Source organism: Zootoca vivipara, chromosome 17 (assembly GCF_963506605.1).
Source record: "Zootoca vivipara chromosome 17, rZooViv1.1, whole genome shotgun sequence".
Taxonomy (NCBI): Eukaryota; Metazoa; Chordata; class Lepidosauria; order Squamata; family Lacertidae; genus Zootoca; species Zootoca vivipara.
Window position 1 is genome coordinate 13,711,259 of NC_083292.1, and position 18,887 is coordinate 13,730,145.

An 18,887-nucleotide genomic window follows, 5' to 3' on the forward strand; every position below is an offset into this window, starting at 1 on the left:
TGGGCAGTGTTTGAAATGCATGTAGCACAGGGATGGGAAACCTGTGCCCCCCAGATGTTTCCAGCATCCCTACCAGCCACTGTGCCCAGGGATGATAGGAGTTGTAATCCAGCAACATCTGGAGGGCCACAGGTTCCCGGAGGAAAGAGATGCTGGTGCAAGTGGCCAATGGGCTCACTGTTTCGTTCTGTTTGCTTCTCTCTTTTTTGCAGGTAATAAAGTAAACGGGGAAAGGAAGAGAAGGTGGAGATGGAACTGCCAAATCATGCCAAACAACTGCTGCTGCAACTAAACCAGCAACGAGCCAAAGGTTTCCTCTGTGATGTGATCATTGTCGTCGAAAATGCCCTCTTCCGCGCCCACAAGAATATCCTCGCAGCCAGCAGCATGTACTTCAAATCCCTCGTCCTGCACGACAACCTGATCAACCTAGATACCGACATGGTCAACCCCACAGTGTTCCGGCAAATCTTGGACTTTATTTATACTGGGAAGCTCTTAATGACCGACCAGCCTGGTGAACAGAACTTCAATGCTCTCCTCACGGCCGCAAGCTACCTCCAGCTACCCGACCTAGCTGCCCTCTGCAGAAAGAAGCTGAAACGCAATGGGAGGTCCTTCGCTGGCAGGGCCGGCGGAGTCCCCAGCGTCGGGAGACCCCCTCGGAGTCAGAGACTTTCCACTGCTTCAGTCATCACTCGTTATTCAGGGTCAGCCGAGGGGCTGAAGGGCTCTCACTTGAAGGAGATGCCAAAGGGGAAGATCTCGGACGACGAGGTCTTCATCAGCAGCTCCAACCAAGAGAACTCGCATGCCTTGAGTAGGGGGATCAGCAAGAACGGCGGAGACGGGAGCAGCAGCAGTGCGAACGGGAGCAGCGGAGACCAGGAGCTGGGCCTCGACCTGTCCAAGAAAAGCCCCTCGCTTCCCCCAGCACCATTCCAGGACGACACGCCGCACGGCGAAAGCCAGCGTGGTTCCCCCCGACCTGCCTCAGCCCCTGCAGCCAACAGTGCCTCATCGTTTGACGAGTCCGGAGCCGCACCCAACCTCCCTGACAACTGCGAACCGATGGAAATGGACTTGAGCGAAGACCGCCAGTCCCTCCCGGAAGGCAGCCAGAGGAAAAGCCTGCGCCATTCGTCACGCAAGAAGGAGTGGCTCAAGAAAGACGGCGCCTTCGACAGGAAGGAGGGCAGCGGTGGCGGCAAAGGCAGCGAGGAGAGCGAGGGACTGCCCAACGGTATCCTGATGGGCCCCTTGTGCAAGTCGGCGGAGCGGAGCCTCGGCCTGGGCGCCTATGGGTCGGAGCTGCCGTTCACCTGCAAAGAGGATGTCGAGAACGGGAAGGAGAACAGCGACGACAGCGGGCAGAGCGAGAGCGAGAGTGGCGGGCACACTAGCGCCAACTACGTCTACCGGCAGGAAGGCTACGAGCCGGTGGCCTTTGGGGACAACCTTTATGTCTGCATCCCGTGCGGGAAGGGCTTCCCCAGTTCCGAGCAGCTGAACGCCCACGTGGAGAAACACACCGAGGAAGACCTGTACATCAAGGAGGAAGGGACGTACGACGACAAAGAGGAGGAAGCGGAGGATCTGTCCAACCCCAACCAGCCCTACACCACGGAGTCGCGGCCCTTCAAGTGCTCTGTTTGCGAGAAGAGCTACAAAGACCCGGCCACCCTCCGGCAGCACGAGAAGACTCACTGGCTGACACGGCCTTTCCCATGCAATATCTGCGGCAAGATGTTCACGCAGCGGGGCACCATGACGCGTCACATGCGCAGCCACTTGGGCCTCAAGCCCTTTGCTTGCGAGGAGTGCGGGATGCGCTTTACCCGGCAGTACCGACTGACAGAGCATATGCGCGTCCACTCAGGGGAAAAGCCCTACGAATGTCAGCTGTGTGGCGGGAAGTTCACCCAGCAGCGCAATCTCATCAGCCACCTACGAATGCATACCTCTCCTACATAAAGCCAAAGACTCTGCAATGAGCTCTGAGCCCACCCGCCATAAACATATACCTTTCCCTAGACTTGCTGCTTTAAAAAAAGAAAGAAAGAAACAAATAAGGGCCATTTCCGTCCCTGTTCAGTCATGGGGGGGCCTCAAACAAGCAGAGCTTTATTTCTTTCTCTTCCCCGTCGTGTCCCCCCCCCCCAAAAAAACCTCCAAATATACAAAGAAAAGCCAGCCCACAATGAAGCTGCTGTCTCTCCATTTACGTTTTTCTCCCCCATGCCACCCACCCACCCCTCTTTTTTTTCTTTATTTCTTTGCCTTTTAGGTCAAGAAATGCCACTACTCTGCTTAAGATTGTGGGGACATCTAGCTTAACTATAAGCCCAGGTGTGGAGAGAAAAGGGGGGGGGTTGAGGTGCAAGAAATTCCTTCCCGACTGATGCTAATTGGAAATGACGGCCCAAAGGGGCCGATCCTTGCGATTGGGGTGGGGAGGAAAGACAGGCCATAAGCTGCTTCGCATCCCCTCACTTTCCTTTCTTAGCACTTTGGAATTTCCGTTTCTAAAACTTGACCCAAGTATTATTCCCCTCCCCCCCCCAAAAAAAATGCTGATGGATGTTGCGCACAGACTTTTCCGGTTCCTGTGGCTGTTTTTCCTAGCCATGGGCCTTAATTTCCGCCCACCCACCCCCTGCTCTCCTAACCATTGACATTGGTTGTTGCCCCTAAAAGCTACCGGTGGGGAGCATTTCTTGCCACAGAGTCCAATTTGTTTTGTTGTTATTATTATCGTTATTTGTTTTCTTTTCTCAGAAAACGCCTCAGAATTTCTTTGATTGGCCACAGTTGAGGAAAAATTTGTTGGTGGCCCAGTCAGTTGGCCGCCTCTCACATGGGGGAGAGTCTTAATGAATCCTCAATAGTTTTTGCATGCTTTCAGTCTATGAAAGGTGGCACGTTCCCCCCCCCCCGTTATTTTTCAGCGATGCGAGTTCGGCCTACTTCGCCGTTGCACACCAAACATGTACCTCTTCACCTCCATGTTTTCGTCCTATACCTTACTTAAATTTACTTCAACCTTATCCATGACTGAATGGGAGTCGGGTGCCCCTGGGGAATTTACTTCAGCTGAGCAGGGGGGGTCGTCTTTTATGTTTCTCCCCCCCACCCCCCAAAAAACCAATCGTTCGTATGAATATTCTTTGCTTAGAGGTACTTGTTTTATTAAGAAGAAAAAAGAAAATTGTTAAAACATTTATGTAATTGTTGGAACTGGAAGGTTTTGAGGTAACTCTTAACATAAGAGCGGGCGCAGGGAGTGGGTTTGATAATAGGCTGGAATTGCTACAAGTTCCTTTAGGTACATCTTTATTTTGTGTGTGTGTGTGTGCGTGTGTGCGTGTTTAGCTTTTTTCTCCCTCACTAAAGAACGGGTTCGGCCCGTTCCCTTTGCTACCTCTTGAACTCATGAGAACAATAAGATGGTTAGTGAAATATTAGGTGTGGCGTTTTGTCCCCCTGCCCCTCTTCCTCCCCCCCCCCATCCCACCCCTTGTAAGTAAGTGTACAAAGTAGAAACTAAATTAAAACTTTTAAGGGATTTTTTGCCACCTCGTCCTACCCCTCAAGAAGTCCATTTAAAATGAGCATTTTGAAGCAAACCTTGGCCAAAGACAATAGGTAGATTGCAAGCCAGAAGCCCGAGTGAATAGTGCTGTAGGGGGGCGCTGGCTTTTCACCAAAATTACTGATTTTTCTGTCCGTGAGGAAACTTTTTTCTTTTCTTTAAGAGCTTCTGGGCTCTTTCCAGCTTTGTTTTATTGCACCTGGATGCTGTTTTTTGGGGGGTGGGGGTAAAGAATGTCTACTGTCCGTTGCTTTCCTTAAAACATCTGGATTAGCAAAAAAGTGACCATCTGACAGGATAAGGGAACGCCGTTGTAGCAGGCGACATTTTCCTAGGATCCAGAGTGCAATAAGAGAGTGTGGGAAGCCCAACCAAAGTGTTTCATATCCTCCCTTTTCGTTGAGGGGGTGGTGGTGAGGGAGATTGTGGGGGGGGTGGTATTTCCCCCCTGCTCTTTTCATGATGGCGGCGATGGTCGTCGTCAGGGAAATCTTAAAACGTACGCCACACACGAGTCGGAAAGGTCGGAAGAGCGAACGTTTCCGACAGCCTCTGTGGAAGACTTCACAGCCAACAGCTGCTATAGGTTTTAGGAGGAGCGGACAATAGAGTATATCGCTCGCCATTTTGTGGCCCCTTGACTTTGTTGGCGTGACGTTTTGTGAAAAGCAATGGCTTTCCCCCACCACCATCATTGCCCCCTAGTGTGTGGGGGGGAGTGCGGTGGTAAAACGTTTTTTGCAGTCCCTTTAGAATCATCCTGTCTAAAATTGAGTAAGGTTTACATTTTTCCCCGCTTTAACTTTCTTGCTCAAAACCATTGTTCTCTTTATTATTATTATTATTATTATTATTATTATTAATATTATTATTATTATTATTGGTAGGGTTCACCAAAGCCCTATGTCTTTTTTCTTCAGAAAAGGAAAAAAATCTTGTGTCTTTTTAAGTTTAGACCAAAAAAAGTAAAAAAAGTTGAGCATATTCAAATAAAAAACAAATATAAGCTTTCATTATTATTTTTCTCCCCCCCCCCCAAAAAAAACTTTTTTCCCCTCTTAAGAAATAGACCATATAAAGTGTTTTGGGTCACTTTGAATGACTGGAGTTCAGACCTCCATGCAGGAAAGACTTCCAAATATTCCTAATCTCTCAACTCCCAGCCAGCAAGGTCAATAATATTGGGTGATGGGAGGTGTATTCTGGAAATATATGGAGGGCCACAGATTAAGCGCAACCATATTTTGTCTTGTCACGTTACAAGAAAAGGTTCCTTCCCCATTCTGTATAACTTTGCCTCGCGCAATGTCGGGCTGCTTTCTAATACCACACACCCCTTTGTTCTAGTGTCGCCATTTTGATAACAGAGCACTGGTGTGGAATGATTAGTTCCTAAGACCACCCACCAAAAATATTAATAATCAAAAGATGCATTTCTTTTCCTTTTGTTCTATTAAAAAAACAAAACACTACCGTTGGGTTGGATACAGACTTAAGTCCTATGGGCCTACTGACCTCAGTAGGACTAAGTCTGGATTCAATCTGCAGTCTGCTTTGTGGGAGGCGATGAAAAAAAACACCAAAATAATGTAGCCTGTAAATCTTCACCTTCAACCCTGTAGGAAACTTGGGAGTTCAGAGCGGGGAGAGGCTCTGAACTCTTTTAACATCCCTTCTTGTGCTCCAAGCTGCTCACACACATACATGAAATTAAAAGGAAGGTCTTTGCTGACTCCATAATAAAGACCCACTAGAGGTTAATGGATTGCAGCGCCCCTATGTAATAGACCAGACCTAGTTGTGTTGCAGGTGTTAGATTATATGAGATCTGTACTGCACAGCCACCATAGATGTTCAACATAGAGACATCCGTGGTGGATTTGGTGCACATGCCTTGCCAAAGCCAGAAAAAAGCTCTAAGCCAACACCTGTGAATTAATACTTTGAGGGACATAAGGCCTCGATCGGCGGGGTTGTTCCCACCGCCCAGGAGCCAAAGGGCACAGGTGTTGGTTTTTATTTTATTTTATTTTTGAACAGCGCAAACCGACAGGGCTCGGGTCTTCCCCCGCTACCTTCCTTCTCACGTTATCCAGGACCCTTTCCCCACACTTTCTTCTCTTGAGATGCCCTTGGAACCAAGTCCTGAGCCAGTAATCTGGTATCTGAAGCCAAGAGTTGAGATTCACTCTGCTTTATTCCTACCTCACCCTCCAAAAAAAAAAAGCAGAATGCCTAACTCTTTCTCGCCACACACACCCTGCTTTTCCTGTTGCAGTTACAAAGCAACAGCGGTTCTCTCCATTCCACGCCACAGTTTGTGTGAAGGTTTTCCTCTTCCCCACCCAGCGCACTTTCCTTTCAACTGGCAACGACTACGATTAAAAATAGCATTAGTGCGGCCACGGCATCGCCCTGGTGGTCAAGACTCGTCCGAGGCACGACAGTCAGACTTTTTTGCTGAGCCAAAGGAGCAAGTGAATTTTGAGCGGCTCCTTAACCAAGTCCTTTGTAGCACCCATTCCCGCTTTGTGACACTTTTTTACCACTACTTTTTTTCCTTTCCGGTGGCCAAGATGTGCGCTTAAAAGTATTCTCTGTGGGAGGCTGGTGCTGCAGGGAATTGCATCTTTTGTCTGGTTGTATACATAGCAAGTTGCTGTTTGGTTATTAAATATCCTCCTGTAGTTATCCAAAGAGGAGCTCAAGAGTTGTGGAGAGCAAACTATCCTATGATCCCGCAAAAAAAATGTCTTTCATCCAGTAGTTGTTGGGGGTGGGCGAGGGTAGAGGTGTTAGGCTTGATTTGGGTTTCGTTTTGCTAATGGTTTGAAATTTTGGGATCTTGGAAGTTTCAGGACCCATTTGTTGTTGGGTGTGTGTCCCCCCTCTTGTTCATTAATTATTGTTAAAGGAGCCTCCTTTTTATTTTATTTTTTATTTCTTCCCCTCAGCACTTAACATGACAAAAAGTCTGTGTACAGCGTGAGTATTGTACAAAAATGGGGGGAAAGTTTCTCCTTTTTCTTTCCCCCCCTTCATCCCCCCTTTTTTCCAAAAGTAGTTGTATAGAGTTGTGTTCCATATAATACCGAATGATGACTTCTTTCCAAATTGTGACAATAATAATGAAAAAAAAAACCGAATAATACTCAAAACTTCAGGGACTGTTCAGGACTTATTTAGAGGGTCTGAGCACTCAACTGCATTTGTACGACATAGTATTGTATCAAGCATTTTCTGTATTTTAATGAAAAAGCAAAACACTAGTTTCATATTTAAGATTTTAAGAGTTTGTTGGGTGGGGTGGGGTGGGAATTACATTTTTTTTGTTCTGTTTTTTTGTTTTTGTTTTGTTTTTTGGAGATACAGAACGAGCCTCCTGAGGATTTTCTTTCTTTCTTTTGAAGTGCAGGGGCCTGGCAGCTTGATGATATGCTTTAGTCAGTTTAGATCCAGAATGTTTTCGGAATAACAGGAGAGGAAAATAAAGAATAAACCAGAAGAAGTTGTATTAAAAATAAAAGAAAAGATAGCTCATACCCAAATCCACGAAACTATTTTTTAAACCAAAGCACATTTTGAAATGAGTATGGAACCTCGCTTGGCTCAGAAAAAAAAATTAATATATTTATCTCATTGTTTACATAAACTTCTACAGTTACAGACCTCAACAGATCTAGGGGCCAGTCAAAATTAATCTTTGCTTTTTCCATTGGTTTAGCTGTCAAATGGCTTAATACAATTTTGTTTTTTGGGGGGGCATTTAGTTAAATATATACATATTTCTCACCAACTCTCTTTAGGAAGTAATCTGCATTCCACCACATTTTTCGGATGCACCAGGTGTCAGAGGGGGAAAGAGTCACATAGGCCTCACTAGTTACCTGAAATACCCTGAAAACAGGAAAGAGATTTCCATTCAAAGCAGTTCAGGGACAGACAGGATCAGGTGGAGGAAGCAGGGAATTTCATAGAGGCGGGCTTCCATCTGTTAAAGCTGCATTGCATAGGAAGTAAAGGCATCCATTGGTGGTTAATACATATGGTGCTGGATTTGAAGGGTTTTGTAAGAAAGGGAAAGAGGGAGATAAAGGACGTGGATGGATGTGTCCCCAGCAATCACATATCTGAGCAGGGATGGTGGGAGCAGCAGATGGAGGAGGGCAAACAGACGCCTAACGTTAGCCGAGAAGCTGGGCTGCTGTTCTTTTTAGCCCCTGCTAATGGGAAATTGCCAAATATAATATTTATATATATATGTATATCTTTATTCCAGCTGTGGGCTACTCTGGAGAGCCACAATGTTTTCAGAAGACACCAAAGAGCTTCTGACAAGTAGCTTTATCTTAGGGCATTAGCCTCAGAAAGGAGGAAGGGCCTTCCTTAGCTGGCCCTGGACCGAAATGTCCACAGGTATTAAAAGGGCTCAGTAATCAAAAGACCAGCCTTGGGCAACCTTTGAGAGGTAGTCTCTCTGGTATGTGCCCTCCCTGGATTCAGATGCATGGGCGCATATGCCAAAATTGCTTAGATTCCTACCACTTTCTGCCTTTTCTCTCTCTTTTTTTTGACGATTTGGATTAATTCACTCCAATGAGGCTTGGTCAGGGATGAGGAGTTGACATGCAAGTCCCCAAATCAGCAAGTCTGCCTGACCCAGTTCGTAGTTTGGTGGGCACTGTAGAGGAAGCACACCACTTTCTATCTCAGCAGGGTGTGTTAAATACCATGGGCCTCTGGGCCACCCAATGTACAACATAGATGAGAAGCCATTTCTTGTCCTGTTTATGGGCCTTGTGTTTCCGTTCCCTCTCTGGTGGTTTGGCCAGACTGTGACCTGGGTAGGCTAGATCCCAAGTTGTAGCGCTCATGAGAGTGGAAGTGCTCTTTGTATATTCTTGTTTTTTCTAACGGAAGAAAGAAAAAAGGCAATGCAAGACATACAAAAGTATTTCCATGTTTTAAAAAAGGCATGCTTAGTTTTGCATCTTAGATAAGAATGAGAATGATCACCGAAGAACATTTATAATTATGAAGCCCCCACCTTCCAAAATTATACACACTTCTCCACTTGGCATTTTTGTTTAATTTAGTGCTGTTTTTCCACTTAATGCCAAAGCCACCTCATTATTTTTTTTGGGAGAGAGGGAAAAAAAACCTACTTTGGGGTGAGAAGAGGCAGGAGAAGCCTGATGGAAAACAAACAAATTAATTTTGCCTGGTCTTGAATATCTAACAAAGATGGTGCAAACACTATTTGACAGTGTTGTTTTTTGTATCAATATGTATGTGCAGTAATGAATGTATTTATTTCTCAAAATTCTGTATGCACAGTTTTGCAAGGAAAAAAAAGAAACTCAGAGCATTTGCAAAAGATGAAAAGATGTGTCCGCAGGGTCTTCGCTACAGGATTTCAAAGAGTAAAAATAAAAATAAAAATGTATTAAAAAGTTTTAAAACTTAAAAAAACAAAAAAGAATCTCAGAGACTCTCAGCATAGCCATAAACCATAGCCTGTGAAGACAATACAAAGACTGGACTTTTGTAGCTTTTTTGCATAGAAGACGGATTTGTTTTGCTGTATTTAAATGTTTCCAGTTACAATGTCATTCTTATACGATTTCCTGTCCTCTTTTTTTCTCTCTCATATGTTTGTGCGTGTGCGTGCGTGTGCAGATGTATACACGTGCGTGTGTGAGCAAGGATGTCAAGCACTGATTTTGAACAGTGCAGGTCAAAGTCTGGGTTAGCAGTATTTTTATTTTTTACCATGTCACTTCTGTTCTAAAACGCAGGAACGTCAGGCCTGAAAAGGAAACACCTGGGGCATTTGGTGATAGATGACAAAACCTATGATCTGAAGTGGAGCAGTGGTGTGGGGATGTGGTCAGGGTTTGATTATCATGGTAAGAAAGAAAAAGAGATAGGTGCAGGCAGTGTGAGCCCTATTCTATGCTGATGCTTGGATAGGAAAATGTCCTCCCAGCCCATTCCAGTGTCTTTCCCTTTCCCTCGGTGTTTACAATGCAAGCAATAATAATGGTCAAATATTTTGGCATAGAGATAAAGTTAGCAAAGGGGTGGGGGGGACAGGTTAACAAAGGGGGGGAATGGATTATGCACCATACTTGTGGGTGTTTTTGACGTGATGCGGCCGCAGTGTTCCCATACCACCACATGCTCAAACATTTCTTGTTATCTGGGACTGTTCACATCATTTTATAGCACCTGCCCCCAACCTTTCGCCAAAAGGGACCACAGCTATTGCGTGAAAGCTCAAGCACTGGGGAGTCTCCTGCCACAGTTCCAACCAGTCTCTTCCTGCTTGCATCATGCCGTCAAGACGAGAGTTGTCATTCCTTCCGCAGGGCAAAAGCATTATGCAGCGCAAGGGTGCTGAGCCTGAGAAATGACCCCAAATCGTCTCTGAGAGCCCTGCCGTTCTAAGTAGGACAAGCAGGGTCTCAGTGAAATTGGGGGAAGTGGCAGTTTAAGGGCCAAGCTGGACCTTTTCAGTCAAGTGCTGCTAGGTCTAAGGATCAAAGGAGACATCAGACGCAGTGCACAGATAACATGGCATGTGTCTAAAGTAGTGCCAGAACAAGGGCATTGGATACAACCCATTACCAGGATGCCCCTTATTTAAAAGGGCAGGGAAGGCACATCTGGAGGGCCAACTTGGATCATACAAGTGCACTGTGTTTCATCCTGATGGGTGCCCAGCATTAGAAATGTACAAAGGCTGTCTAGTCTTTGCCTGCCTGCTTTTTTCCTACTCCAAATTCCCCTCCATCCTGTGCAGGGTTCCAGATGTGTACCTGCTGAGGAGGAAACAGCTGGTGGGGTGAAGCATTAAGCACCCCTCTTTCTTCCGAGGTCCTGTCCACCCATGTGGTTGTTGAGATAATGTTACGTGCCGGCTGCCACCGCCATGTAAAACTCGCTTCTTTTGAACCTGGAGTCTTAAAAAGCAAACCTTTTTGCGGGGTCTTAAGGCAGCAAGATTGCAAACCCCCTAGAAATCGGGCCCTCGACATTTCACTGCCATGGGTGCTGTTTTCCACACCTACAGGCGTACGTTACACAGGCATCTAGGAAATAGAAGCTAGATATATTTAATACTAAGTGACATTAAAATGAAGACCACAAAAACCTTACAGCCAGTGACTAGTTGAACAAGCTGCTTTTCCAACCTGGTGCCTTGCAGGTATTTCGGACTTCCAACTCCTATCTGGAGGCCCAAGCACTTGGGAGGGCACCCAGTTGGGGAAGGCTGCCTAACTACTACTACTAGGCTAAACCTCTCGCTCGATGCAACGCTGAGTTTTTGTCCCGGTCCTTCAGTCCCTCCTCCTGGCCTTCACTCCCATGTACTCATAAGCGTTCAGTTGGGGTGAGTGGGTTGGGGCTGGCTTCTCACGCACAATTACTGAAATGCTTTCCAAACGAATTATTTTCCTTTCAATGGGAGACGCTCCTAGGATCCGGAGTGAGATTTCCATGCTGTGCTGGACTTCCTTTCCGAGCTTCATGTGTTAATGGGGAAATAATTTCCCCGTTTTTCTACCTCACTCATACCTCCAGTGGATGTTGCAATACTTTTCTTTTAACTGTCTTTCAGAGCTCTCGGAAAGGATGTGGAGGGTGGGAACTTCTTCTTTTTAAGGCGTCCCACTCATTCTCTCTGCCCCGCCCCATCCTCTCTCTGCTACCTGTGTTGAACATGTGGTTTGGGTGCACCGACTGCCATGTCTTATATCACAAACAGGATAATGGAAGGTGCTTAGGTTAGCGCAAGGCATGGTGGAGAAAGTCACAACAAGACAGTTCATAGGTTTTGCTCTTACAGTACCAGCAAACGGGAATATATGTCTTGCATTCTGGATATACATACACAACTTTTATCAGTTGCAAGATAATGGTCGTAAATTAATAAACAGTTTTGGATTGTTCAGATTTTTTCCCTTTCCTCGGGGAGGGGGAGAGGAAGAGCCATGCTTTAGTGGGTTATTATTATTATTATTATTTAAAGTTCAACTGGGAAAAGCAGTGGTGCATCCCCCCTCCCCTGCCTTGTTTAAGCCTTAACTCTCTGCCAGACCAAAAATCCCAGATGTTTCCCTCGGCACGGCTGATGTTCCTCTTGCAATGTTCTGTTGGTTTCCTTCAAGAGCTTGAATTCAGGTCAGAGTTGCAGGGTGCTGTGGCTCCAACTCAAGTGTCATATTGGGGAAAATAAAAAACCAGAAATTATAATATGATCTCAGCATTCAGAAATTTGCAGTCTTAATGTACAGTGATGAGAAACTGTTATTTTATGAACTTTTCATTAAAAGGTTGATTGAAAATTATAATCTCATTCCTCTTTTAGTCTCGGCATGCTTGCATTTATATTGTTATTTATTTTGTTATTCTGTTAATTCCAGCATGAAGTCACCAGGTGGGTCTCAACAATGTAAAATGCAACATTAAAAAACAGTTTAAAGCCAATCACAGTCACAAGAATTGGGGGTTTTCTAAATTGTGTGTGTTTGTGTGTGTCACAGACTTGAGTGAAGTGTTTCCTCAGCATACGGCAAAAACAGTAATGGTGCGAGATGTACTTTTGTGAGAAGGGAATTCCACAACTTAGGGGCTGCCACAGAGAATGCCATCAACCTGGACCACCCCAAACTTCTCAGGGTGGAGAAACTACGAAGAGGTCCCCATCTGCTAATCTTACACCTGAGAAGGGTCTGTAGGGAAGGAGATGATCTTTTTGTGAAAGAAGACACACTTTGTACAGATCAAGAATTGTGTATGCAGACTCTGCACTCTGAATGTTACATGAAAGTAGCCCCAAGTGTACGACACATCTGTGTACACAGGTACGCAGATTGTACACTCACTGAATGATAACATGTGAACACTTAGAAGAATGTTTAGACTTTTCCTTCCAATGAAAAAGCTGACAGGAAGCCACATTATGGAATGTATTTCAAATCCAGATACCTACCCCCCCTCCAAATGCAGAGAAGAGATACCACAATTCAAATGCTGAAGTGGAAGGCTAAAGTGATTCAAAGCTTTTTGGGGAGGGGGGGAAGGCAGCTAAGAGGGAACATAGTAGGATTATTTAATATGTTGATCATCCTGTCTGGACAAAGCCCAGATCCCGAACTTAATTGGAACGATCCAGGGACTCTGCTACATTAGTCAAAAAACAACAGATTGAATGCGCTATAAACATGCAAGACTAGATGGCGCCAGAGAGCACAATATTTTTGTATGTGATTTTCCATAGGGTTCCCCCACCTTTGTTATAACGATCCAATTTCTGACTTATTTATAGCGTTTTTTTTCCTAATGTGTGTAGTTCCACCCCAGGTTGTATACTGAGCAGGTCAAGGCAGCTCTGGATTCCTTTTCACTGAAGTGAGCTGGAGACATTATGAGAGGAAGGGGAGGATATTAAATGTGACGATTACGGGGGGAGATGGAGGCAAATAGTCTTTCCTGCATTGTCTTCCCCACCACTGTTGGACCCTAGGTCTGTGCAACATCCCTGATTTAGGGCCCAAATCAGGTCAAGTCAGGCCCACGGTGGTCCAACCCCAATCTGGATCATCAAAGAGCTCGGGAGGGGGGCACACATATACACCTTTTTCCCATTTCCCCTAGTACTGTATTTAAAAGACATCGCCAGCTGCCTCAAGAGCTTCAGTTTGTAGGTGGGGTAGAAACACTCCAAATCAATACATTGTTCCCGAAGCTTTGCTTACCACCGCTCATACCCTCCAACATTTCTCCGATTAAAAAATAGGGACGTCCTAACCATACCCTCCCACATTTTCTCATGAAAACAGGGACGTCCTAAGGAAAAGCGGGATGTTCCGGGAACAAATCTGAAACCGGGACAGCTTCTTTAAATCTGAGACTATCCCTGGAAAATGGGGACACTTGGATGATCCCACGTAATGGTCTTACAGTGGGGGGAGGACTCTTCCTTTAAAATGTGGCAGGTCAGCCTTGGAGCTTGTCAGAGCCCTCCTGCCCACTCTAACCACATCTTGCTTCACTGTTTCCAGGGGTAATGCCCCTCCCCCCCCACCAACTATCTCCATTGGGTTTGCTGCTTTCCAAACCAGAGCAGCTCCTGTCATATATTCCCCACATACATTCCCTAAAAGGGCATAAGATCCAAGCCTAATATTTAGAGATGGTTTCCTGTGTTGTAATGCTGGTTAGGTGCACTCCCCCCCCCTCCCCTCTTCACTTCCAGTCCAGCTGTGTGTAACAATCCTTGACATGCTGCCATGCATCCCCCTACCTCTTTAAATTCATCCGCTTCCCTTCCTCCCCCTCCCCCCGCCTGCTCCCCCCAAAGCATCCGCAAGGCTGACTATATTTTAAAGTGACCGACTGGAGGAGCTTTGAATTTAGTCTGTTTCATCGCCGCTGCCCCCCCCCCTTCCTGGCAGGTTGCAAAGTCAGCAGCCCTGGTTTAGAAAATCAACTTTATATGTCCTTGGAGATGTGCTTCACCCAACAAGGTTAAAGAGAAGGACAGTGAGGAATGGGGCAGAGAGGGGAGAGGGATGAAAAGCTGTTGGGGAAGGGAGAAGGAAGGTGTTTGACTGAAGCCGGGCACTCTGGTTCCACCTCAAGGTGTATTTGCATGTATTTGATTGATTGATTGATTTTGATTTATAATAATAGTCATATACCGCTATTCATAAAAGATACCAGAGTGGTTTATAGCCAGAAACAGCAATGCTTCCAAATACCAGTTGCTGGAATCCACAGGGGAAAGAAGATGGCTGTTTTGTTCAGCTCCCTGAAGCTAAACAGATTCCCACAGGCATCTAGTTGGCCACTGTGAGAACAGGATGCTGGACAAGATGGGCCACTGGCCTTATACAACTATTGTACACAAAACCACACAATGAAAACAAAGGTTAAAAACAGAAATCCGCTAACACCGTTCCCCCCCCCTGGGGTTTCAAATTACCTGACTGTTCCACTGGGATACCTAGTGATTGAATCCTACTATGAGTAGACCCATGAAAATCTATGGACTTCATCTACTCAGGATTGTTGCTTTGGGTGGAACTCTTCTGATTATGAATGGCATTTGAGGTCACCCATGGCTTGCCCCTTCCCCCCGCCTTTCCATACCTCAGAGCTTCCCTGCAGGCAAGGCACTCTTCTCACACAAATGATAAGCATCACAAAAATAATAAGGCTGCAAACCTTCCATTGTGTGCTGCTAGCTTTGATGGCTGCACTCTGCATCAGAGGCCGCAATGCTCCTGAATGCCAGTTGCTGGAAACCCCAGCAGGGGATAGTGGCATAGCATGGGTTGACAGCGACCGGGGCAAGGCAGGTATTGCACCCCCTGACCTGTGAACCGTGTTCTGCGCTTGCCCCATGGAAGGTGCTAATAGGAGCAGCCAGGGGCCGCCTCTCCACCCCCTGAGAAACTGCCTCACAGGCAGGGCTGCTCTGCCTAATAGGCCTCACAGCTGCCCTCACAAACAGTGGTGCACTCACACGACCACCCCCCGTCCTTCCTGTGCATTTACCTGCATCTTTTGCCTTCACTGTGGCATTGCTTAAATGGGGGCTGCGTGCAGTGGGGATGAGAGGAAGGGAAATGGATGGAGTACGCATGCGCGTTCAGCTGCCTAATGGCATCCGTGTCACCCAGGCAATCGCAGCTGCAGAGATATGAAAGGAATAGTCGATCCATTTCTGGAGAGGTCACTTCCTGGTTCGCATGGAGAAGCCGTTTTCAACAGAGTCCGGCAATGGAAGCACACAGCTGTATTGAGGCAGCAGAATTTTGTGCCCAGGGCAATTGCCCCTGTCCCTCCCCCCACACACACACTATGCCACTGCAAGGTGAGAGTGCTCTGGTGCTCAGATCCTGCTTGCATGCTTCCCACAGACATCTGGTTGGCCGCTGTGAGAACAGGATGCTGGACTAGATGGGCAGCAAGCTCTTAAGTTCTTGAAAATTGAATTCTTATGAAAATCAGAAATAAATATGCTGAAGATCAATAGGAATGGGTAGGTTCCCTAAGATGCACTGAGTCCTTTATTACTTGGGGAGGTTTAACTCTGACCTAGTCAGAAAAAATAATAATCCTTACTACAGGCGCCTCCAGACCTCCTATTTATTGAACCTTCATACTGATTGTCTGGCTGTTAAAAGATGATGCTGTTAAGGTGCTACACCCAATATGCCAGCAAGTTTGGAAAACTCAGCATTGGCCAGAGGATTGGAGAAGATCAGTCTACATCCCAATTCCAAAGAAGGGCAGTGCCAAAGAATGCTCCAACTACCGCACAATTGCGCTCATTTCACACGCTAGCAAGGTTATGCTTAAAATTCTAAAAGGCAGGCTTAGGCAGTATGTGGACCGAGAACTCCCAGAAGTGCAAGCTGGATTTCGAAAGGGCAGAGGAACCAGAGACCAAATAGCAAACATGCGCTGGATTATGGAGAAAGCTAGAGAGTTCCAGAAAAACGTCTACTTCTGCTTCATTGACTATGCAAAAGCCTTCGACTGTGTCGACCACAGCAAACTATGGCAAGTTCTTAAAGAAATGGGAGTGCCTGATCACCTCATCTGTCTCCTGAGAAATCTCTATGTGGGACAAGAAGCTACAGTTAGAACTGGATATGGAACAACTGAGTGGTTCAAAATTTGGAAAGGAGTACGACAAGGTTGTATATTGTCTCCCTGCTTATTTAACTTATATGCAGAATTCATCATGCGAAAGGCTGGACTAGATGAATCCCAAGCCGGAATTAAGATTGCCGGAAGAAATATCAACAACCTCAGATATGCAGATGACACAACCTTGATGGCAGAAAGTGAGGAGGAATTAAAGAACCTTTTAATGAGGGTGAAAGAGGAGAGTGCAAAATATGGTCTGAAGCTCAACATCAAAAAAACCAAAATCATGGCCACTGGTCCCATCACCTCCTGGCAAATAGAAGGGGAAGAAATGGAGGCAGTGAGAGATTTTACCTTCTTGGGCTCCTTGATCACTGCAGATGGTGACAGCAGTCACGAAATTAAAAGACGCCTGCTTCTTGGGAGAAAAGCAATGACAAACCTAGACAGCATCTTAAAAAGCAGAGACATCACCTTGCCGACAAAGGTCCGTATAGTTAAAGCTATGGTTTTCCCAGTAGTGATGTATGGAAGTGAGAGCTGGACCATCAAGAAGGCTGATCGCCGAAGAATTGATGCTTTTGAATTATGGTGCTGGAGGAGACTCTTGAGAGTCCCATGGACTGCAAGAAGATCAAACCTATCCATTCTTAAGGAAATCAGCCCTGAGTGCTCCCTGGAAGGACAGATCGTGAAGCTGAGGCTCCAATACTTTGGCCACCTCATGAGAAGAGAAGAATCCTTGGAAAAGACCCTGATGTTGGGAAAGATTGAGGGCACTAGGAGAAGGGGACGTCAGAGGACAAGATGGTTGGACAGTGTTCTCGAAGCTACGAACATGAGTTTGACCAAACTGCGGGAGGCAGTGCAAGACAGGAGTGCCTGGCGTGCTATGGTCCATGGGGTCACGAAGAGTCGGACATGACTAAACGACTAAACAACAACAACTGATTGTCTGGCACAAAACTTTTGCAGAGGTTAGATTGTACCTGGTCCCTATTGAGCACTCATTCAGAGTTGTTTGTGGGGAGGTTATATGAGAATAAGCATTCCGCTTGGTTTACTTGTTGGGTGTTTATATGTCTTCGTGATAATCACTCACACATCCTGCAATTTTCAGTGCATTTCCCCCCATCGCTTTCCTATCTGGTATTCTGCAGACCTAGACTTCTCAGCATGTGTGTGGATCACTCTTGCAAAATTTGGACAGTCTGGAGGCTTCTTCAAAAGCTCTCTACACCCTGGTATGTGGTTCCAGCCTCAAAGGCCACAAAACAAGGCAATTCCCGCCCCCATTTTCTAGATGTTAGAATGGCGCTGTTGTTTGCAGAACCTTCTTCTCCCTACCCCTCTGTTCCTGGTTTTTCTTTTTTTCATTGTCTTTTCCTGCATAAGCATTTCACAAAGGACTAAAGTGCGCCAGTCACTTGGCATTGGAATGTCAGCTGTTTTAAAGAGAGCCTATTTACTACCCTTGCCATTTCATCCCAGACCTTTTCTCTCTCCGCCCCCCCCCCTTCCCCAGCCCCGTTTTTCCGTGATCTATAGCACACCGGAGCTTGCTTTCTTCCTAGACCTGTTTAGTTTCAATGTGTCTAGCCTGTGTGCGTATGAAGTGTGGCATTCTTGCCCTCCATCCTTTGATGGACCCCCCTCCCCTCCACCAGCCCATATCAGATAAATCTCTCTTCCCCCCAAGGCTCCTGGGCTTGGCCTTGCTGGTATTTTTCCTTTCCTGTTGAGCAACGTCCAGTGACTTCTCCTCCTCCTCCTCCTCCTCCTCACAGTCACATCTTTTTACAATCCACATTTTACAATCCTCTTTGGTATACGGTTCTCCATCCCACTTGCCCGCCCGCCAGTTCCCGGCATCGGCATGAGGTCACGGTTGGCTCGCGGGTGTCTTCAAAGACGCTTTTTGGAACTGGTTCCTCTTTGGGGATTAAGGCTGCAGATGGAGCCTTATCGACATTCCACTGTGCGAATCGGCATGAGGGAGACAGGAAGAGCAACAGGCCCCAGTGATGGGTCTTGGGCGTGGAGGGGAACATCCAAAGGGAGATAATATGGAATTTGGCTGAGCTGGTGGTTTAAATGAGTGTCAGAAGAAAGCTAAGAGTTGTGCCAGTGGGACAGAGGCAAGGAATGCGTCAGAGCCCGGAAGGGTGCTGTTTTCTGGTGAGGTCCCATCCCAAACAGAAAGCCTTTTCTCTCGATTCCTGTCTAGGAGAGTGTTTCAGGGATCAGCCCAAGAGAGCTCTGCTAACCCAGAGCCTGAGAATACCCCACTGCTCTAAGCTACAATTCTGCAACTCTTCATGTGGGTGCAAGCTTCCTTATAGAGTCAGGCGATTGGGCCATCTGCTTCAGAATTGTCTACACAGATCAGCAGCAGCTCCTCAGGTTTTCAAGACTGGGCAATACAGTCGTACCTCGGAAGTCGATCAGAATCCGTTCCAGAAATCCATTCAACTTCCAAAACATTTGACTTCCAAAATGGGGCTTCTGATTTGCTGCAGGAAGCTCCTGCAGCCAATCGGAAGCCCCATTTGGACGTTCAGCTTCCAAAAGAATGTTCAAAAACCGGAACACTCACTTCTGGTTTTCGATTGTTCGGGGGCCGAAA

At 46.4% G+C, this 18,887-nt stretch overlaps 1 protein-coding gene across 9 annotated transcripts in view; it reads left to right on the forward strand.

The window, feature by feature from the left end:
• Positions 1 to 6,770, forward strand: part of HIC2 (HIC ZBTB transcriptional repressor 2) — a 123,790-nt gene extending 117,020 nt beyond the window's left edge. For all 9 annotated transcript variants that reach the window (XM_035097866.2, XM_035097871.2, XM_035097873.2 and 6 more), the window contains one exon: positions 213 to 6,770. In XM_035097866.2, the coding sequence (XP_034953757.2) occupies positions 250 to 1,974 (1,725 nt within the window). In that variant the 5' untranslated portion in view covers positions 213 to 249 and the 3' untranslated portion in view covers positions 1,975 to 6,770. The remainder of the gene's footprint in view (positions 1 to 212) is intronic.
• The last annotated feature ends 12,117 nt before the right edge of the window (positions 6,771 to 18,887 follow it).